This window comes from Microplitis demolitor, chromosome 4 (assembly GCF_026212275.2).
Source record: "Microplitis demolitor isolate Queensland-Clemson2020A chromosome 4, iyMicDemo2.1a, whole genome shotgun sequence".
Classification (NCBI taxonomy): Eukaryota; Metazoa; Arthropoda; class Insecta; order Hymenoptera; family Braconidae; genus Microplitis; species Microplitis demolitor.
In genome coordinates, this window is record NC_068548.1 from 16,766,052 (window position 1) to 16,787,443 (window position 21,392).

At 28.6% G+C, this 21,392-nt stretch overlaps 1 protein-coding gene across 1 annotated transcript; it reads right to left on the minus strand.

Annotated features, from left to right (window-relative positions):
• Positions 1 to 1,658: 1,658 nt before the first annotated feature.
• LOC103571501 (interferon regulatory factor 2-binding protein-like A) lies at positions 1,659 to 16,613 on the minus strand. The gene is made up of 5 exons (XM_008549687.3): positions 15,303 to 16,613; positions 5,074 to 5,225; positions 4,799 to 4,985; positions 4,466 to 4,710; positions 1,659 to 4,370 (listed from the first exon to the last, which is right to left on the minus strand). Exons 1-5 carry the CDS (start codon positions 16,048 to 16,050, stop codon positions 4,230 to 4,232), a joined length of 1,473 nt encoding a protein of 490 aa, XP_008547909.1. The 5' UTR covers positions 16,051 to 16,613; the 3' UTR covers positions 1,659 to 4,229.
• Between the last annotated feature and the right edge of the window lie 4,779 nt (positions 16,614 to 21,392).

Here is a 21,392-nt window from a genome sequence, read left to right on the forward strand (position 1 = left end):
AAATAAAGAGGAGCGACAATTTTCATGAGTCCTTTAAAACCATCGTGCTTTACAGTAGATAATGCCATTTGATCAGCTGCTATCATATAGAAGAACATTTGTGATTTCATCAGTTTTCGTACCACCAGCTTTGTTTTTGAACAAATCAGATAAAATTAAGATTTTAGAATTAAAGATTGTTTTAAAATTTAAATAAAAATAAGTAATTATATAAAAGTAAATTTTTTTTATTACCTGCGAATGAATTTGTGCGCTTAAAAATTTTTGCAAGCGGTCCTGAATGAATCTCCTAGAATAAAAAGTTTAATCAACAGAAACTTTTATAAATAATTTTTTATTTAACAACAAGAACCTTAGATGATAAGATTTGTAGTTTAAACCTGACGTTACAAACGGTGTTTGGTTGTTGATTCGAAACCAAAATTTATACTTATCATTATGATTATTATCATCGTGAACATTGTCTTTTATTTGCAAAGTTAAAACAAAATTCTAAAAAAAAAAAATTTTCTTTTCTGTGGTATTTAAAATATGGAAAATAGAAAAATGGATTGAGGCAAACCTTAATATCATTATTGCTATATGTAATTAATTTTTTAATTAAAAGTCCGCAAAATTTTTATTGTAAAAACAATTGTTAAAATAAAAATTTAAAAAAACTGTTTTGGAGTTTAATTGTTGATGGTGAATTCTCCTTGAAAAAATATATAAACTTGAATTCCATGATCAAGTGGAAAATGGAGGGGTCCACTTGACGTGATATTGCTCGTATTAAAAATGTAAAGTGATATTTAATATTCATGAAGAACTATAAGTAATAAACTCTATTTCAACAAATGCAGCTAATTCAATAAATTATCTAAAAGTTTTGTATTAATACACTGAGAAAAAAAAATACTTTTGTTAATAACATTTACTTGATACAAGAACATATATTCTTGATAATTTTCAAGAATATATAATTTTGTCTTAAGAATTCGTAGAATTGAAGGAAATAATTTTTATTTAATTTAAGTAAAGCTATTCTTTTGTTTACTCATAATATAATATCAAATTCATATAATAACAAAAATAAATTTGATGCTCTTTTCTCAAGAAATTGATAATTAATAATAATAAAATAAATATTTTGAACGGATTTCTTGAACCAAGAAATTATTGTTTCGAAAATAGTACTTTTTTTTCTCAGTGTAGAGTTAAAGATTTCAATTAAGTATATATTAGAAAAAACTACTTGTAGAGAATTATAGAAATTACTGTACTGTATTGTGCCTACCTTTTTCTACTCTGATTATTTTTTTTGCCCTTCTACAAGTATCGTCATATCACAATGGAGTGCGTCGACATTGATTTTTTTCGTGCTCGGTATCTGTGAGATGTCACATAAATGTTAAATTCAACCAATAGGATACCATTTCGTGTAATAAAAAAAGTGATATGATATATTATCAGCTTTAACCACAAGAAACAAATAATCGGATCAAATAACAAGTCAATAAGTACAAGACAATTATTACACATCAACATATATATTTTCACTTTTTTTTTACGATTGCATACATACGATAAACAGTACAATTATTACACTTTCAAAGTTGTTTTATTTAAATAAATAAATAAAAAAAAAAATTAAAAAAAAAAAAAAAATTAAAAAAAACTCCATCAATTAAATTTTTTATTTTATTTACTACTACAATTATCATTCAAGGTTTATTATTTTTTCTTTCAAATTTTTCTTTATTATTTTTCTATTTGAATGAATATATTTTTTTTTCCATCATAAAAAGAGTCACATTGTTACATGACTCATAGATATTTATTTATATTTTTGTCAAATGACTTTTTTGAGTACAGACCATTTAGTCTGATCAAATGTTACTTTTACAACCTTAAACAAGAAACAATAAAAAAAATAATAATATAAAGTGAAAGACCTAATACTCGATGAAGGACTAGTACTCGATTACTCCATGTATTTTTTATCTTTATTTATAAATATAGATGTACAAATACAAGGAGTAATCGGGCATTAGTTTTTCATCGGGTATTAAGTCTTTTATCTTAATTGGAAATTGTGATTTTTTTTTTTTGACTTAGTCAAATTAATTTATATTGTACATGTTAAACATATAAAGATACTGGAGAATAATTCTAGTAATAATGCCATTCTTTAAAAATACATTATAAACAATTCAAAGCCGTTAAAAAAATAGAAAAAACGCCAAGAAAAAAAACTTTCAATAGATATATTTTTCTTTCTTTTTCTCCATAAAAATTTAGTTATGGAGACTTGTTATAATGATTACACATTTATGATGATTTCATATTATTCATTTTTATTAAAGTCATGCTTATGCAATTTGTACCATTTCTTTGAAATATAATCGAACTTTGCTATAAAATTATTTGTATGTTTGTTTGCACAAACATTTCTCTCAGTGTGGGTAAGATACTGATGATTTTATACCGAAAGCCGATTATATGTCAAGTTATACACATGAATTCATTAAAAATTTTCATTAGAAAGATTGAGAAAAAAGAAGATATAATTGACAGGCGGAGTGAAAAAATTCGAAACTCTTCTAAATTTTTTTTTTTTTTACTTTGATATCACTTACATTAATCGATACATGTCTGAACATTATTTCGATCAATGTTTTTGTACAAATATATACAAATAAAAAGAAAAAAAAAACATTTGAACAGTAAGCGGGAGTTTAATATAAATTATGGTATATTGTATTCATTCGAAACCATTCACTCTTTTGATATCATTTATTTTCTTTACTACTGTTATCATTCAGACGTTCATTATTTTATTACTTAGAAAAAAAAAATCCTGGGCGGCCTCGAAATTATTAAGTTAACAATTAAAAAAAATCCTATGTAATAAAGTTTATTTCATCGGTCAACTGCTTATTTAAAAAGTCTATGATAAATTATTGTACACTAAATTTTATAAATGTTTTAAATAGCAGGTGTTTAGTTTTTGTTGATTTCATTTTATTTTCTTAGATGTACCTTATGTTATATTCAATACAAGCCAAAGACTTTAAGTCTTTAAACTTAAACACTACCATTTAATTATTTATCATTATAAAAATTATCAAGTTTAATGCGTTTTCACGCACATTAAACAAATGATAATGATTTTTTTTTCTATCACTTAGAAAAAGTTTTTATCATTAGTAAAACACAAATCGTCAAAAGATAACGACTTGGATGGCTTTTGTGTGAAAACATAAAAGCATGTGTGAATGTAAATAAATTTATACTATGTGCAAAGAAATCACACACAAATGAAATATTAACGCACAATTATAGATCTTTCAGTATTATTGTACACTTATTACTTGGTTACACCACTGATCGTAAGATTTATTTAATAATAATTAATGTCAAATTTATATACACATATACACAATGTACAGAAAGACAGTTTGTATCTTAAAGGTACAAACCTAAATTAACTTACTCGCTTTGAGCGATAATACAAAAAAAAAAAAATTATAATAATATGTAATGTAAAATTTAAAATATCATAAACTTCAGTTACTACAATATAAATTAATCATTATTTATTGATCATTCAAGGACGTAATAAAATGTGACAACAATCAAATCTAAGTACGAATCCTTTTTTTGTATGTCATATAAAGTTATTGCAACTGTAGATTATCGCATACTAAATAAAAAAAAAAATCTAAACTTTAAAAAAATTGAAAAACAAACCAAATGAAATAAAAAACATTTTTAATGATTAATTTTTTTGTGCATAAATAACGCACCAAAAAGGTACAAAAATTCGCCAGCTTATCAAAATGCCGAAGACTCCTGCTCAAAACCAACTATCACTTATACTCTCGATGATAAATTATCAATTATTATTCAATCAATTTCATCAAAAGTATTTTTTATATAAAATAAAAATAATTGATATTACTTATATCAATTTTTTTTTGTTTTAACTGTATTTAGTTCAATAAACATTAACTGCTTGCAAAAAAAATTCCGATTCATTTCAACGTCTTCGGCTCTAAACCAGTTAACTCGATTAGCGAGCAACATTAACACATGTGAATTTTTTATTTTTTTCAACCAAAAACAATTTGTTTGATGGAGCCTTCACGGTTTTCCATCAAAATATATCTGCTTATCTCTTTTATTGTTGAGATATCGAGCAGTTAAAAAATTCAAGCCTCAACCATATTAATAAACATTTAATTTTTTTAAGTTTCACGTTCTTTTTTTACTTTCAGGCCAGTACCTGCAGTGTCTTCAGCGAGTATAGTAGCAATTTCACCTTGCATGAACGCCCAAGGTACTTGACTATCAGCCAAAGGACATTTTTCTCCACTCGGACAATAAACCTACAACACACGGATATAGAAATTTTCATGTTTGCCGTTGAATTTAAAAAGAAAAAAAAAAAAAAGAAGAAAAAATGAATGCCAGAAAGACTGACCTCTGATCCAGCACCCTGTCTCTTAATGCTGTCTCGGCTACATGGGAAACAAAACTTGTGATGAGGGACACTAGGGCATTGAACAAAGTGAGTGTCCTCGAGACGACCTTGGCAAAGTGTACACTTGAGTGCAGGCGCAGTTACTGGTTCAGATCCAGTAGATTGGGCGGTTGCACCTTCTGATGATGTCATTACAGTTGTAGATGATACATGTCTAGATCCATTTTGTCTTCTTGCTGAAGATCCTAGATATAAAAATAATAAATAGTAAATTAAAACAACAATTCTTAATTCAATAATTAATTATTATTAATTATATAAATAATGTAATACCTGAACTATTAGGACTATGTTGAGAGCCCCTGGAAACGCTGCGTTGTTGAGCATTGGATGCAGTTGTTGGAGGACTTCTGCTAGTTGGACTGGGATTATTAGAAGGCTGTGATACAGGTTCAGGTGATGTTAAAGTATCAGCAACAGACATTAAAGCAGCCATTGGTGATGGACCTCCAGCTGTTCCCTGAAAAATAATAATAATCATAAAGTTTACACAATATTAATTTTTAATTTTATAATAATAATAATAATAAAATTGAAATAAAATTTACTTGATGATGATTCCCTTGTTGATTTCCACCTCCAGTCTCTTGAGGAGGAGGTGGCGGAGGAGGTGGACTAGTCCTTGGACGAAGAGGCGATCCACCACCATTGGTAGCAACGCTTGCCGGTGCCAATGGAATTGAAGGACCAACATAACCACCTGTAAATAAAAAAATAAATAATTATATGTACAGATTAGAATTTTTATTAGTTCAATGTCAATGTTGATTGTGGTTTTAGAACATTAATAAAAAAGACGAGAAAGCTTATGATGAAACTATAACTAAATCATCGAAAATTAAATTTATGTTCTCAGTCCTGTTGTAGCTATAATCTATGCGACTCACGCAATCATTTCTGAACATGATAGAATGTTAAATATTCAATTTACAAACGTCGGATAGACATACATACGTACAATAGTTAAAATATGTATTGATAATATTTACAATACTGCAGCTAAGTAAATTACTCATGTACACTTGATTTTTTATTTTTTTTTTTTTATCTACAATTTAAAATTTTTATATATTATAACAATTATATATTACTATACGCTGCTGAAGTAACATAAGATGTGTCATTTTCTTAAAGAAAATAATCATAGTATAGGATAGTAAAAAAATAAAAATAAAAAATGTAAATAAAATATTGTCACGGAGTAAAACCGGTTCAAAAGTGGATCCAACACGGAATCAGAGTGTTGAGTCAGTCAGTCAGTGAGACAACATGAAGCACGCAATCGCCAGTCGACGAGACATGTGACCGGTACTTTTCCGTGACCACAAGAACCATTAAGGCATACTCTATAGCGAGGAAAGAGGGATACGATTCGAGCACTTTTTCCCTGTGTATAGTACACGCAAACTTGATGTCGTGAAATAAGACAAGTAAAGCAACGTAAAAGAGACAAGAAACACAAGAGAGTAGGAGTAAGGGGTAATGGCTTAGTCACTGGTCATTGCGTTGCAGTTGTGGCCTTGTTTCAAAACCGCTGGTTACAATATACATTCGCACACGGACAAACGTATATAAATATATATATCTTCGAAAAGATGACGTAGCATGCATCCATTATAATAATTTATTGAATATTTCTATATATTCAACATTAAATAAACTCATGTCAATTTGTTGCGAAAACTGTTGAATGGTCGTTTAAACTCTCTATGTCGCTAGTGGTAGGAACCCTACCGGTCGCCATATTGGTCAGAAGTGCTGATCGATGGCAAACCAGTCGTTTTGCGTTAACTGATTCACGTGATGTTTTTATTTTGTACTTATTATTAGTTATTTTTTAACGAATGAAAAAAACATTTACTGAGAATACTTGAAAAAAAAAAAAAATCGGTCTATCAGTTGACCCTGCGGACCAGCCCCAAAACTTCCCTCTGTTTTCGAGCTCGTTGAGCTCGAAAATAATTTTGTATGCCGGTGTTTAAAAAAAAAAAAAAAAAAAAATTAATTCTTTCGTTAACAATTTCTCTTGAACGAATGAACCGATTTTAATGGTTAAGGTGACCTTCGACGCGGCTTATAAAGTTTTAGAGCTGATTAGATTTTGGAATCGATCCATTGAGCACATTGAAAGTTGTCTGAAAAAAAAATTTTGGAAAAAATTTTATTTTTGGAATATCTTCGAACGCACTCGACAGATCAAGCTCAAATTTTTTCAGCTTTTAGATATTGACAAGCCGCGTCGAATGACCCTTTGACGATTGAAATCGGTTCATCCGTTCAAAAGTTATACATATTTACATACGTACGTACGTACATACATACATGCATACATACATTCGGACATCATCGTGAAATTAGTCAGAATAGCTTCCTAGAACCTCCAAACGTCAAGATCTCTTAGAAATTCGATTTTCGAAAATAAGACCGAAACCAATAACTTCCCGAATTTTTGAAAATTTTCAATTTTCTTAGCAGGAAGTTAAAAAATTTTTTTAATGTAGATTCATGTATTGAACAGATTTTTATGTATTTTTAATCCAGATAAATTTATACTTGGATAGAAATATAAGTATGTATTTTTTTATATGATTTGTAGTCGCAGTCTAATTTTGCAAATATCACACGACTAGGAATTAATCATTTTTTATTGATGATGAGATTTATTTCGTTTGAATAATTCTTTTATTAAAAAAAAAAAAAAAAAAAAAAAAAAAAAAAAATATTGTAAAGAATGATAAAAAAAAAAAAAATTAAAAAAAATGTATTTTGTGTTCAATCATATTAATTGGATGACATGAATTACAATGACAATTTTCAATATAGTTTAAGTTTATAGAATTAATAAAAAAGTTTTAGGAGAGAACTATGCCAATTTAATCCACATTTATATATTTTAACATATTTTGATAAGTAACTCAAAACAACAATTTTGTTGTTGAGTTTATTTAAATGTTGTGAGAGAATCTCGAATCATTTCTGAATTTAAGTGTATGTTTTTAACGCAGCAATAAATATATTATATATTTGAAGTTTAGTTATTATACACAGAAAAAAAGAAATCCTTGGACCACGAAAAAAGTAATTTCCAAAAATAATGTCTTAAATTAAAATACTCTATTTTCTTGTTCGAAAAAATTTTCTCTGGGTAGAAAACTTTTTTTTTTTAATTAAAATGTATAAAGCTCTCCAATGGAGAAATTCAATCTTGATTTAAAAATATCAATTTTTGCTTCAAATATTTTTAGTTTCTTCGAAGAAAATCAAGCTCTTGGTTTTAGAAGATACCAACTCATTTTGAAGACATCGTTCTTTCGAATGTAGTAGATATCGATTTATTTTAATACATCGAGTTTTTAAGGTAGATCACTCGCGATATTCATAGCCAAAAGTATAGCGTAATTATAACTACAAAAAGTTAGAGATACTCAATGCTAGAATACTTTATTTTTGTGAGAGACTGTATCCAATACATTTTAGTTTTAAATATACAGATACACACTAAATAATCACACTGATGAGTGTAATAAATGTGGCAACGCTGCAAACATCAATATTGAATAGTCTATAGATTAAACGTATAGGTAGCAATCTTTATAGAGTGTCAGTAGTATACATATAGTTTGTTATTGTTGAATCACATCACAAATTTTGGATAAAATAAATTTTTGTGCATACTTTAATAATTTTTTTTCTACTTACAAGTAAATCGCATTTAAAAAAAATAAAATTGTCCGATGTGTTCTACTTTCGATATCATAATTTTTTATAATTCTAAAGCTATTAGAAAAGCCGTCTTTAATATAAGTTAATATCAAAAAATAATTTTTTTGTTTGTTTAATATCATTGATTAGCATTGAATAAATCTTTAAAATTCATAAAAATTGTTTGGAAAAATTTTCAAATAATTTTTTAATCCCAAATACTTTCATGTTCGAAAATTAACTTAATTAACTGACTTCTGAATTTCCGCGGGTTCAGTATGACGGTTACAACGTTGCCTAGTTGCGATTACGGTACCACAATATTTTTTAAACAAATCGGTCAAGAAATTCAGACTTTTTTTCAAAAAATTTCTTTCGTTCAACAGTGGATAAGTTTTTTAAAAAAATGGTAAGAACCGTTTTCAAGATATTCAGGAAACTATATTTTTTTTTTTATACTTGGTAAATCTTCAGCATGTTAATTATGCACTTTTCGATTGTTAATATTTTGTTTTACAATCGGTGAAAAAATTTCATTTTTTTTTCATTAAATATTAGACATTGTTGTTAATCTCATGTTTTAATTTCATCGCATTCCTAAGAAAGAAAAGTAGTTTTGCGAGTGAACTACCTTAAACGAAGTAACATTTTACTTACTGCAAATAAAAATTAATTCATTTGAAGATTTGATAACATTGAGTACAACATAAATGTAGACTCATTTCAAAACTATCAATTTTAGATTAAAAAAATGAAAAACTTATTTTGAAAAATATTAAATTAATTGTTTTTATTAAAAATTCAATTTTCAGGATACATATAATTAATCATAAATATATATTCCAATCTTTCATTACAATTAAATTTTTTTTTTTGTTTACAAAAAGAAATGGAAAGTTATGTAATTTATCCTGGCATTATTGACACCATCAACTGCATGACACTATACTAAAGAAAATAAAAAATTTTCATATGAATTTAGAATCAAAAATGAAAACAAATTTGATTATCTGGTATGATTAAAAACAGCATAAATAATGATTAACTTACTTTATTGCGATTCCCATGTAGGAACTTACAAGCTCTGACAACGGGGCTAAGCACGGACCAGGACTGGGTAACCCAGCTCTGGCTCCCCAGTGTCGGCCCTAGCTAAGGCCCCAGACTGGGCAACCTAGCTCTGGCTTCCCAATGTCGGCCCTAGCTTAGGTCCAGTCGTGGGCAACCTAGCGCTGGCTTTCCATCCTTGGCCCGAGATTAAACCAGAACTAGTAAGCCCAGCTCTGGCTTCCTAGTGTCGGCCCTAGCTAAGGCCCAGTCGTGGGCAACCTAGCGCTGGCTTTCCGCTTTTGGCCCCAAACGAGACCCAGTCATGGGTAACCCTGCTCTAGCTCTTCAATATTGGCCCAAGCTTGAACCAGAACTAGTTCACCGAGCTCTGGGTTTCCACGGTAGACCCTAGCTAGGACCCAGCTATGAATAACTTCTACCCATACAGGAAGCCCCCGAGTTGAACGACGGGGCCATGCCTGGGACATTTTTGGGCAGCCCGCCTTGGCAAACCTATACTTTCCCATGCCTGGGCCATAACTGGGTAATTAGTATTGGCCATTCCAATGATTATCCAGGCTTGGCCAAGACTGAATACCCTAGCTTTGGCCAACCCTAGAGTCACCCTAACATGGGCCAAGATTTAATAACCTAGCCTCGGCCGTTGGATGGTTACCCTAACATCGGCCAACACTAGATAACCTAGCCTTGGCCAAGCCGAGAGTCACCCTAACTTGGGAATTATGGTGGTAGAGTAAGATAATTAAGCTGGGTTCTTGATCAATAATCAATTAAATTTAATAAATTTTATTTTAAAAAATTATGTAATTATAATATAAATAATACGAAATTATTTTTTTCTTTCTTAATCGAAAATATAAATTAAATTGCTCTTTATATTTCATAAAACCGAGTGGTTGTAGTAAAATGAACAAGTAGAACATATAAAAGTTTCAATTGAACGTTAGTAGGTTCGTCCAGTAGCCAGCGTTCAAACCCAGCAATTAGAAGGACGGCAGTTCGCGCCCAGAGTTTAGCAGAATTTTCACCGAGTTTTTTTCACGTTATTTACTTCACTTAAATAGTTTAAACGTTAATGATCACAAACTCTAGTACTTTAATAATAATAAATTTTTTTTTTAATTGAATTTATGTGTTTTTTCGATGCATGGGCCAAGTCTGGCAACCAAGCATGGGCCAGGTCTGGCAAGCAAGCATGGGTCAGGGCTGGCAACCAGGCTTGGCACCCAGTTATCATTCCAGACTTCTACCAAGGCTGGAACAAGGCTGGCTTACAAGCTTGGTCCAGAGTTCAACATAGTTGAACCAAGCCTGAGCCAAGCCTGGGCCCGTCGTACTTTCCTATCTGGGTTGAAACGACATCATTGCGCTTAACTTGAATCAGGAAGAAAACACCAGATATAATGACTAATAACTACAATAACTCACATTTTTACTGAATATTTAAATTCAAAACAATATTTGAATAAGTTAATTGTACAATTGATAAATTAATACTATTAGAATATCAGTGTGAAGTATACAAATGCACATTTACGACGCCAGCAGTGAGCAGACTCGTTTCATTTTTTTAGGATCTTCAGACGTCTACGTGTATACACAAAGTGGCATCCGAAGTAGAGAAGCAGCATAGACCCGAACCACTGTTATCCGAATGCTGCTATGGACGGAAACCAAAAGCTTGATTTTCTTGTCTTGAATTTTTATTACTTTTGATTTAAGTATAACCACTAGTTGGTTTGAGGAATTTCACTTCTTACGTTAGAAGTTAAATTTCAAAGAAAAAAATATTTTATACATAAATGAAGAAAATCAGAGTATAAATTCAAAAAAAAAATTTCTTTCTTTTTGAACTAAAATAATATACTTTTAATTTAAAACTTTAACCCATTGGGGTCAAAAAAATAACTTGATAAATCCAATTAATCAATGTTAACAGAAAATCTACTTCAATTAAGATATATTCCGCTTTCCTGAAAATTCTCTCGATTCAAGATAATTCTCTTTGACCAAGATTACTTTTCGTTCAGTGTAGTATTTCTTTTTTTATAACTCGTAAAATTTATCATAATGTATTTATTTGAATGATTTTTCTTTATTTTTAATGAAAGATAAAGACTACGCAATGTAAATAACTTTTAATTTTAGGTTTGATCTTTTTTTATTAATTACATGTAATAAAAAAGTCAAATTATGAAAACTTACTATACAATCAAATTATGATTTATAAAAATAAGACGAGAACTTTTTACTATAAATTGAATTATATTGCTTTTAAAAAAAAATTTTGTCACATATTTCTTAAGAAATTCTTAAGGAGGTTCGATACTGATTATCTTTCTAGGGGATCTCGTGGATTTTCTATGGTATTTTTGCAAGATTACAACTCCTACACACCGAAATTTCATTAATAGAATATGTTATGAATTGACTTACTTTTAGGAATTAATACAATATTTTTTCATTATAAATGCATTGAATCATAAAAAATTTTTTTTTTAATAAAACAATTTTTTTAAATGAACTAAGTAATTAAAAAATAAACGCGGAAGTACGGCAACAGCGCACTAGTGTTTAGTAGTTTTTTGTGTACTATTGTTGGTCACAAAGTTTATTACTAGCTGGAGCTCAGGTCCAACTCGAGTACTATGTGGTAGAATGTATTAGTGAGTATAAACACAAAAAAATGTCAGCTGATTTTTGTTTTTAATAATTATGGAAAAACGTAATATTGAAAAGAGGAAACATTGGAAAAGTAAATTAGTCTCAGAAGCTGTTTATAATGAACGTTTAAAATAATCAGAATATGAAACAAAAAGTTTACACGCTAAACGAATTAGAGGTTAAAACAGTCAAAATGATACTGGTGCTATAAACTTATTTGTTATTCAAATTTCCCGCGGTTGTGTCATTTGACGCTGTTGCTGTCCTTTCTTAGCTTTACCACACATGTGGCGTCATTAACTAAAATTAGGCTCTTATTTCATTAATAATTTAATAACAAACTCATGATTAAATTTAAAAAAAATATTAATGTGTTCAGAAATGTTTAATTATTCGATACTGAATAATTTATAGCGATGATATTATTGTAGCAAAATCTATAGCACTTTGGAAAATGATTCCCATTTACGCCCATGTATAAGTACAAATTTCGAAAATTTATTTCTCGAAAACTGTGTAGTGGATCGATTTGAAATTTCAAGTGATCCTTTGTTTTATAACTCTTTCGATAATAAAAATTTCAGAATTTTGGTATCTCCAAAATCGGTATCGAAGCTCCTTAAGATTTATTATCATATATAACGGATTTCTATTTAAGGTTGTTCGGACATTACTGCGACATTTAGATAAAAATCTGAATTTTTAGTTTGTTATTAATTGATATCAAATACGTATAAATTAATTTTTTCAGGTACATCTAACGAATAGTTTTCGCGTTATTAATTGTTGAAATATCGTAATTAAATGTACAGAGTATAGGAAACGTAGACGAAATGCCCTTGTTTCGAGTTATGTAGTTGGTCCTTATAAAGATAAAAAAACAAAAAACTTTTCTCTTTAATAATTAACTATCGTAGAATACGTTAAAAATAGTTAAAAAGTGTTCTGACGAATGATTTTAAAGATATTTTAACAAGAAGCACAGAAAATTCATAAAAATATTCACCCGCCATGATGAAAAATAATCTATTCACGTGACTCAGATGACTGCGGCAACGTCGCAAGAAATAAAACGCGCTAACTTTTAAAACTGAAAACATAACTAATTATTTCTGCAGATCCATATCATATTTTATGACAATTTTTTATTTTATTTTTAAATTTGTAATTGCGGTAGTCTGAAAAAATTAAACAAATAATTTTTAACATATTTGATACAAAATATTATACATAATAAGCAGGAGTGAAATAATTTTGAGTTAGTAAAAATAATTTCTATCACTCATTTTAAATTTATTATAAATTTTTTTAATTAAACAAAATATTTTTTACTCTTCGGAATAAATAAAATTCAACAGAACACTTTTCAGCTAGATCAACGTGAACAGCTGTTCAATGCGACGTTGTCAGATCTACATTATGAAAAAAAATACTTGAGTCAAGAGTATTTTATTTTTTATTTATATTCATTAAATTAATGAATTAATCCGTTCGAAAATAATGATAAGTACAGTCCAAATTTAAATAATGAATATATATAATTTTGGGGAAAAAAAAATTAGATTTTATTTTGATTTACGGGGTACTGTCCGAACAACCTCAAGGTAATTTGGCACTCGCATTCCTAAGTCAAAAAAATAACTTTTTTTTTTTTCACAAGTAATGAAACAACTGTTTTCATTAATTATCATTGTAATTAATATTATTGTTAATTAAGATTAAATCAATATGTATCAAAGTTAAATAATTATAATTATAAAATTTATATAAACTACATTGTCTACAACTAGAATTGTTCGAGGTTATACCAACTGTCAAATTTTTTACAGTTGGTACCATAATCTCTCTAACATGTTATGTTTATTTACTTTTTAAAGAGGTAAATATAAACTTAACATAAAGGATGTCAACTGCATTTATGCAAATAATTTTAAATGATATATGTATTATTATCATAATTATTATCATTATTGGAATTTTAAATATTTGAAAAAGTTAAATAATGTTTAACTGTGGAAATAGAACTCAATAATATTATTGATATCATGAAGCAAATTAGAAGATTCACTCAGTGAATATTTCAAATTTAGCGCGCACAATGAAGTTGCCATTTTTTCGCTAGTAAACATGGGAGAAAGAAAGTGTCTGTCAAAAAACAAAGACAGATAACTAATCACAATATTAAAAAATTTATTTTAAACAAAGAATGTGGTAAATCATTCTGAAACTGTTTCATTATACGCTTTAGGTATCAAATTATCGAATAAAAAGTTTTTTTTTGTAGGTCAAGTTTGTTAATTTTTTACAAATTACTGATTTCCGGTAAAATTGAATAAACACTATCATAAGAGCCCGTATATAATTACATGATTTTAATTAATTATATCTCTTAAACGACGTGGTAAAAAATTCTGATTTTTTTTCGCTTAAGTATATTTACGTATAATTTTCCAATAAAAATAAAAAAAAAGTGGGGATTAAGTTTGAGAGTTGTGGGTGCCAAAGTACCTTAAGATCTGAAAAGTAACGATATTAATTCCTATTTCCAAAGAAAAGTATATGCGACAAATCAGTGGAATCAAATGAAAGCAAAAAATGAAGATATTTTAACAAAAAGTTAAATTAATCACATATTTTATATTTTAAATATTTACCCTTATGATAAATTTCGATTCGATAAAACTAATAAAAAACTAAAAAAATATAAGATTTAATACGTTTTTTTTCACGTGTCTACATATAGAGCGAAGTTTTTCTTTCCTGATAGAACTAAATTATAATAGCGTAAAGAGTAACAGATATATACTATCGATCGGTCAACGTGTCACGCGTGAGTAAATATGAGAGGGGGAAATAACATACATAGGAATTAAAGTGATGAGTCATAGATGCTTGAATCAACTGTACATATTAGTGTACTAGGTAATTATTTTATATATCTATCTTGATATTTAATTGTATAAGCTAAGTAAGATGGAATTTTAAAAATAAAATAAGAGGAACATACAGAAAAGTCTTTCAATAGTTTGCTTACGAGATTCATATCGAGAAAACGGAATCCATTCATTGGTCTAAATACATCATCGTGACGTCATGTGTCTGTACGTCATTGTCAACATTTATTTATTTATTTTTTAGTTTTTTAGTATGTGTCATTACTGATGTTTGTGTACCTATTTAATGATTAAATAAAAATATACACATTTATTTTTTTTCTTATTTATAAAAAATATCCATCAAATGAAGATAGCCAGATATTAATTCTTCAAAGTAATGTTATTAAATAGTTTTAAATTGATTGTTAAGTTATAAAAATAATACGATAGAGAGAAAAACTTACCGTTGGCCTTGAAGGTTGTAGCAGTTTCAAAACTAGGTGCTCTAACTGGATGTTTTTCTTTGCTTCTATCTTGAACATAGCTCACAGCAAGGCTAACAGCAGGAAGAGATTCACCTCGAGTAAGAGGTGGCCTGACTGGATGTTGTTCTTCAAGTGATAATCTTTTTTCTGGATGTTCATCTTCATCAATGGTAGATATTCCTCGTTTTAATTGTGTACTACGACTATGACTGAGATTTACATGATGAGTTACTGCAGCTAAATGAGCATTTGTCATTCTTACGTTATTATTTCTCATGCCATTAGCCAATTCATGAGGTTCTTCATGCTGTTGTTGACGTGCTGCTGCAACTAGTTGTTGTTGCTGCTGCTGTTGTTGTTGCTGTTGTCGTGAACTTGAATTAAAATCATTCATAGAATTACGATGATGAAGCTGTGAATAACTGGCAATATTGTGGTGCCTCGAATGAGCTTGACCGGCATTTTGAATTGGCAAAACATCGATATTTGTACCACCATTGTGTTCGGCGTGACTGGAACTTCTGTATGCTTTTGAAACTGATGGTCTTGTGTCCTGGAAGCCATGAGCTTTCTTTAGCTGTTTGGCTGACTCTAATACCAAATCTATTCTATCTGCGCCTTCGTAGTTGACGCAACCACGGCATACAGGTTCTGAAAAATCCATTATCATAGCCCACGGCATACGCGGTAGGTCACAAAGATAACACTGTGTTCGTTTTCCCATCATCTTGATGATTTATTATTTTATTTATTCTTTTTAATCAGTAATATAAGAGTATTTATTTTTATATTTAAATTTCTTATTAACACCACGTTGAAAAAAAAACAAAATAATAAGTAATCCTTTATCTCATAATCTCTATTGAGATCATTTGTCCGTCTTGTCTTCTTTCACTAACACAAATAAAAACAAAAATAAACCAATTGAAAATCGTAATTATATACAAATAATAAATAAATTAGAAAAAAAAAATCACTCGGGATTCAGATTAATAATTTTCTCACTCTCACTTCTCACGGAGAGATGAGAATCTCAACCACTAGGTTTAAGCCACAAGGGTGGAGTCACGTCGAATGAAAAAAATAAATAAAATTTAAAAAAACTTTTTATACAACTACACTTTATAAATTTATCAAGTATTTAAATATATATTTATAAAGGAGTTAGTAAAATATATTTTCTAAATAAATCTTATGGACTTCACAGGTATATTAAAATTGTATTGAACAAATTGATATCACGAAAATAACACAGTGGTAACAAACGCGGAACGCTCGAGAATGCGACGTTGAAACTAACTTACGGGTGTAACCCCCTACCACACTTAGTAGAGCTCAAGCTTCGGCCAATGAGCAAACGTGGCGTCACAAAACGCGACGTCACGATTTATTTGCGCATGCGTGTTATATTCCGCGCAGCTTCTCTCCTTACGTTGCATTCTCGCGCGACTGACCGGCTAGCTCTCTTTTCCCCGCGTACGTGACGCTCGACCCCGGGGGACACGTACACAGAGCGCAACGGCAAACCGGGATCGTGCGATTGTGTTGGCAAACAAGTCAGCATCACACCCGCCAAAAATCATATAAACCCAGGAATAAAAACATTTATTTTATTGTCTATATTTTTTAATGCATTTATGGATTAGTTAAATGGTATGAATCATGATACATCATAAAAAATAAGTATATATATATATATTAGACTGTTTCAAATTAGGGGTCTATTTTTATTTTTTTGATGAACATTGAAAAATCGAAAGGGTATCTTAAAATATGGTGACAGTTAAAATTTGAGCTCTTAATATTGATATTTAGAGGTGGCTATTGATAATTTTCGATTTTTCATTTAGTAACATGGTAAAAAATACATAACTTCTGAAAAAATCAAGATACAAAAAACCTATCCTCAAACATTTTGTAGCAAATTTACTGATCTACAAAAAAGGTCTTTTATGATTTCGCATGAATTCAACCATTCACAAGATATCCGACGTCAAAGTTTGATAGAATTCAAAGAACTTGTTTTTGATCGTTTTGAATTATATATCATGTCAACTAATGAGAATTCAGAAATTCTCAATATTGTTTTTTTATAGGAAATTGAATGCTCTACAAAAAAAGTCTCTTATCATTTTTTTGTAGGCAATTTTATTTCCTACAAATTATCTCTGATGAACTTTTTTTGAATTCGCCATTCTCTTCTAATTATTTCCATTTTAATGTCGAGCTCTTAAAATCGATCAGAACACTTTTTCTAGGAGCTCGAAATTAATATGGAAATAACTAGAAGAGAATGGCGAATTCAAAAAAAATTTTTCAGAGATAATTTGTAGGAAATAAAATTGCTTACAAAAAAGATTCAATGATATTTTATGATTAGTCCGATAGTTTCACCGGAAGAGTAAAAAGATCTCGAAATTTACTCTAACTTGACTTCAAGCTCCAATAACTTTTGAACAGATGGATTTATAAAAAAATGAAAAGAGACTTTTTTTGTAGAGCATTCAATTTCCTATAAAAAAACAATATTGAGAATTTCTGAATTCTCATTAGTTGACATGATATATAATTCAAAACGAGCAAAAACAAGTTCTTTGAATTCTATCAAACTTTGACGTCGGATATCTTGTGAATGGTTGAATTTATGCGAAATCATAAAAGACCTTTTTTGTAGATCAGTAAATTTGCTACAAAATGTTTGAGGATAGGTTTTTTGTATCTTGATTTTTTCAGAAGTTATGTATTTTTAACCATGTTACTAAATGAAAAATCGAAAATTATCAATAGCCACCTCTAAATATCAATATTAAGAGCTCAAATTTTAACTGTCACCATATTTTAAGATACCCTTTCGATTTTTCAATGTTCATCAAAAAAATAAAAATAGACCCCTAATTTGAAATAGTCTAATATATACATATACACAGAAAAAACAGTTAACTTGGTTCAAGAAAATTATTGTCTTCCGAATTTTCTGTCTTGATTCAATAAAAATAAAATACTTGATTCAAAAACTTTTTTTTGGTTCAAGACAGTAAATTCTCTTGCTCCAAAAAAAGTTATTTTTGAAGCGAAATTGAAAATTTCTTGGTTTAAGAAAAGAAATTCTTGGCTAAAGAAAATAAGTCATCTCTGGCCAAAAAATCAACTTTTTGATCGAAAAAAAGTTTAACTTCGGCAAAGAAACTTTTTCTTGCCCCAAGAAAAAAAATTTCTCACTCCAAAAAATCAAAGTTTTGAACGAAAAAAAGTTTACTTGAACCAAGATATTTTTCCTTGCCCCAAGGAAAAAAAATTTCTTGCTCCAAAAAATAAACGTCTTTTGATAAAAAAAAAAAAAAACCCTTGAGTCAAGAAAAAATCTCTTGGCGCAAGAAAAAAATTCTCTTGCTCCGAAAAATAAATTACTTAAGAGAAAATAAAAGTTGCTTGGGCCAAGAAAAAAAAATTTCTTGCTCTTAAAGTTTGCTTCTTTAATACAGACTTAAATTTTTCTCAATCAAAAATTTTATTCTCTCTACAAAAGATTGACGTGTTGATTCTTTTTTTTTTTTTTTTTTTTTTTTTTTATCTGAAACGTAATTTTTTGTATTTTTATTTCGCAAAAAATCTTTCAAGTAAACTTTAATATTAAATATTTAAGTCATGATGTATTATAGGATATACTATAGTACAATTCAAAGAGGTACTTGTAGCTCGGTCAAATGACAAAGTGCGCAAATAAAATCGTACTGAAATTTGGAATTTAACAATTCTAGAATATCTTTCGTACCAGGGACACACTACAAATGGTAAGCGCAATCTAGTGGCGAGCACCGAACTACTCCCGCTGCTACTGCCTAGCACCGGTGATTTTCCCCCTCTCCACATCGATCTTTTCTCTCAAGAAATTTTTTCTCTTGGCTTAAGCAACTTTTGTTGTCTTGGTCAGAGAATACAAAAATACTTGCGTGAAAAGAATAAGTACTTGTTCCGAGAAATTTTATTTTCTTTAACCAAAAAAATGCAATATTGCTACAAAAAAATAATGTATCTTGCTCCAAAAAATATCTCTTACTTTAAGAAATATAAACTCTTGAAACAAGTGAAAATTTTTTGATTTAAGCGTAAAAATATGTTGACGTGAGAAAAAAAATTTTGATTCAAGATAAAAATTTGAAGATAATTGTTTACTTGGGGCAAGTAAATTGTTATTTTCCGAATCGATCAAAAAAAATTTCTTGAATCAAGAATATTTTCCTTGATTCAAGTTAACTGTTTTTTCTGTATATATATATATATATATATATATATATATATATATATATATATATAATTAAACATTATGCAATAACTTTGAATACATGTTATTAATTTACACATAATGATAAAATTATATTTTTTAAATGCTTGATGTTCATATCAATAAAATAAAAAATTTAGTTATTAAATTCAAAGATATATACAATCATATAGATAAAAAAAAAAACCATATTCGAATTTCCGTTTTATAAAACTCAATATTTTTTAATAAAACATTACAATCATTCCGCAATACAGGATTATAATGGCTTATGAATATAGTATATTATACACCAAGAAAGATAAGCCGGAGATCCCAATTCGCGTGTTTGCCACCCCCCTGCCTAAAAAATCCGCTAGATTCGTATAGTTGTATGTATGCCTTACACTTAACTATAGCACTTCTCATAGAACTCATTCATCCTTATAAAATCTCTATGGGAATTCTTGAGAATCTATTGGATTCTATAAGATTTTCGAAACAGGGCCTCGCCTTCGTCTCGGGTAGACAATTATACAGGCAGGCTTGAATGTCCTACTTTACTTCCTTAGTGTGTAATATACAATTTTAGAATATTAATAACTATTTACAAGCATATTGCTGATATAAATTGTCATATTGTTTAAAATATTTATTTTCACTAAATTTAACCATTAATTATTTTTTTTTAGTTATTAAGATAATAAGTAAATATACTAAATATTCCATTGACCAAGGCATACACACATGGTTATGTTGTGTATGATAAATATCAGACAGCTTTTCGGGTCATTGTAGATTACTTACTAATATATAAAAAACAAAAAATAAACGTAGAATTCAAACAATAAAAATACTTATTTGAAAATATATAAACTAACGTTCATGGAAAAACATGATTCAAAATATAGATCACAAGCATGTGTAGTAATCGTTCTCAACTCTATTGTTTACTATTATTATACTTAAGAATTTAACTTGTAAAACGTTTCTTATTAACGTTACATAATGTATTCACAACCAGTCGTTGACCGGTTTAGAATACGTATAGTTTATTATACATAAAGAAATTATTAAAGAAATTTTGATAATTCAAATTACGTCATATAGTCAAGTATTAATTGAAGTTAGTATTAAATAGGTTTACTTTGTTAAATTAGTTGAATGATATCACAGCCATTGACATCACACTAAGCTGCCACAAGCAAGTACGAGTCGTTATTGTAATTCTTTGACAAAGTCAAGTGTATAGAAAAAAAAAGTAAGACGCAGAGTAATATAAGACCAGATGAAAACAGCAATATTATTGTTTCCTTTTCATTTAGCCGCTAATTTTATTTTTGTTTGATAAAAAAATTACATTAATAAATAATTATTTATTATATTGGGTAGAGGAACCGTTTTTGGCCACTTTAGAGCCAGTCTTGGACACTTGAAAAATTTTAATAAATTAATTTATAAAAGACGCAATTACATAATTAATTTTTACAATGTGTACATAGATACTTTTATCACACTATTGCAATAAAATTTTTATTTTATTATCCTTCATTAATGGAAATAAAGTATTGAATGTCCAAAAATAGAGCAGTGAACACAAATGGTATTTCTGCCCTATATTATTATTTTTAATTTATCAATGTTTTCTTCGTAAATTTTAGTCTTCGTTAATTTTTATTTTCTAAATAGATTTAAATTATCAATTCAAAAATTAAATTATTTTTTTATCATTATTATTATTTATCTAATGGAACTTCAACAATACAAGTGTTTTTTTTGTAAACTTTACACGATAAATACAAAAGCTA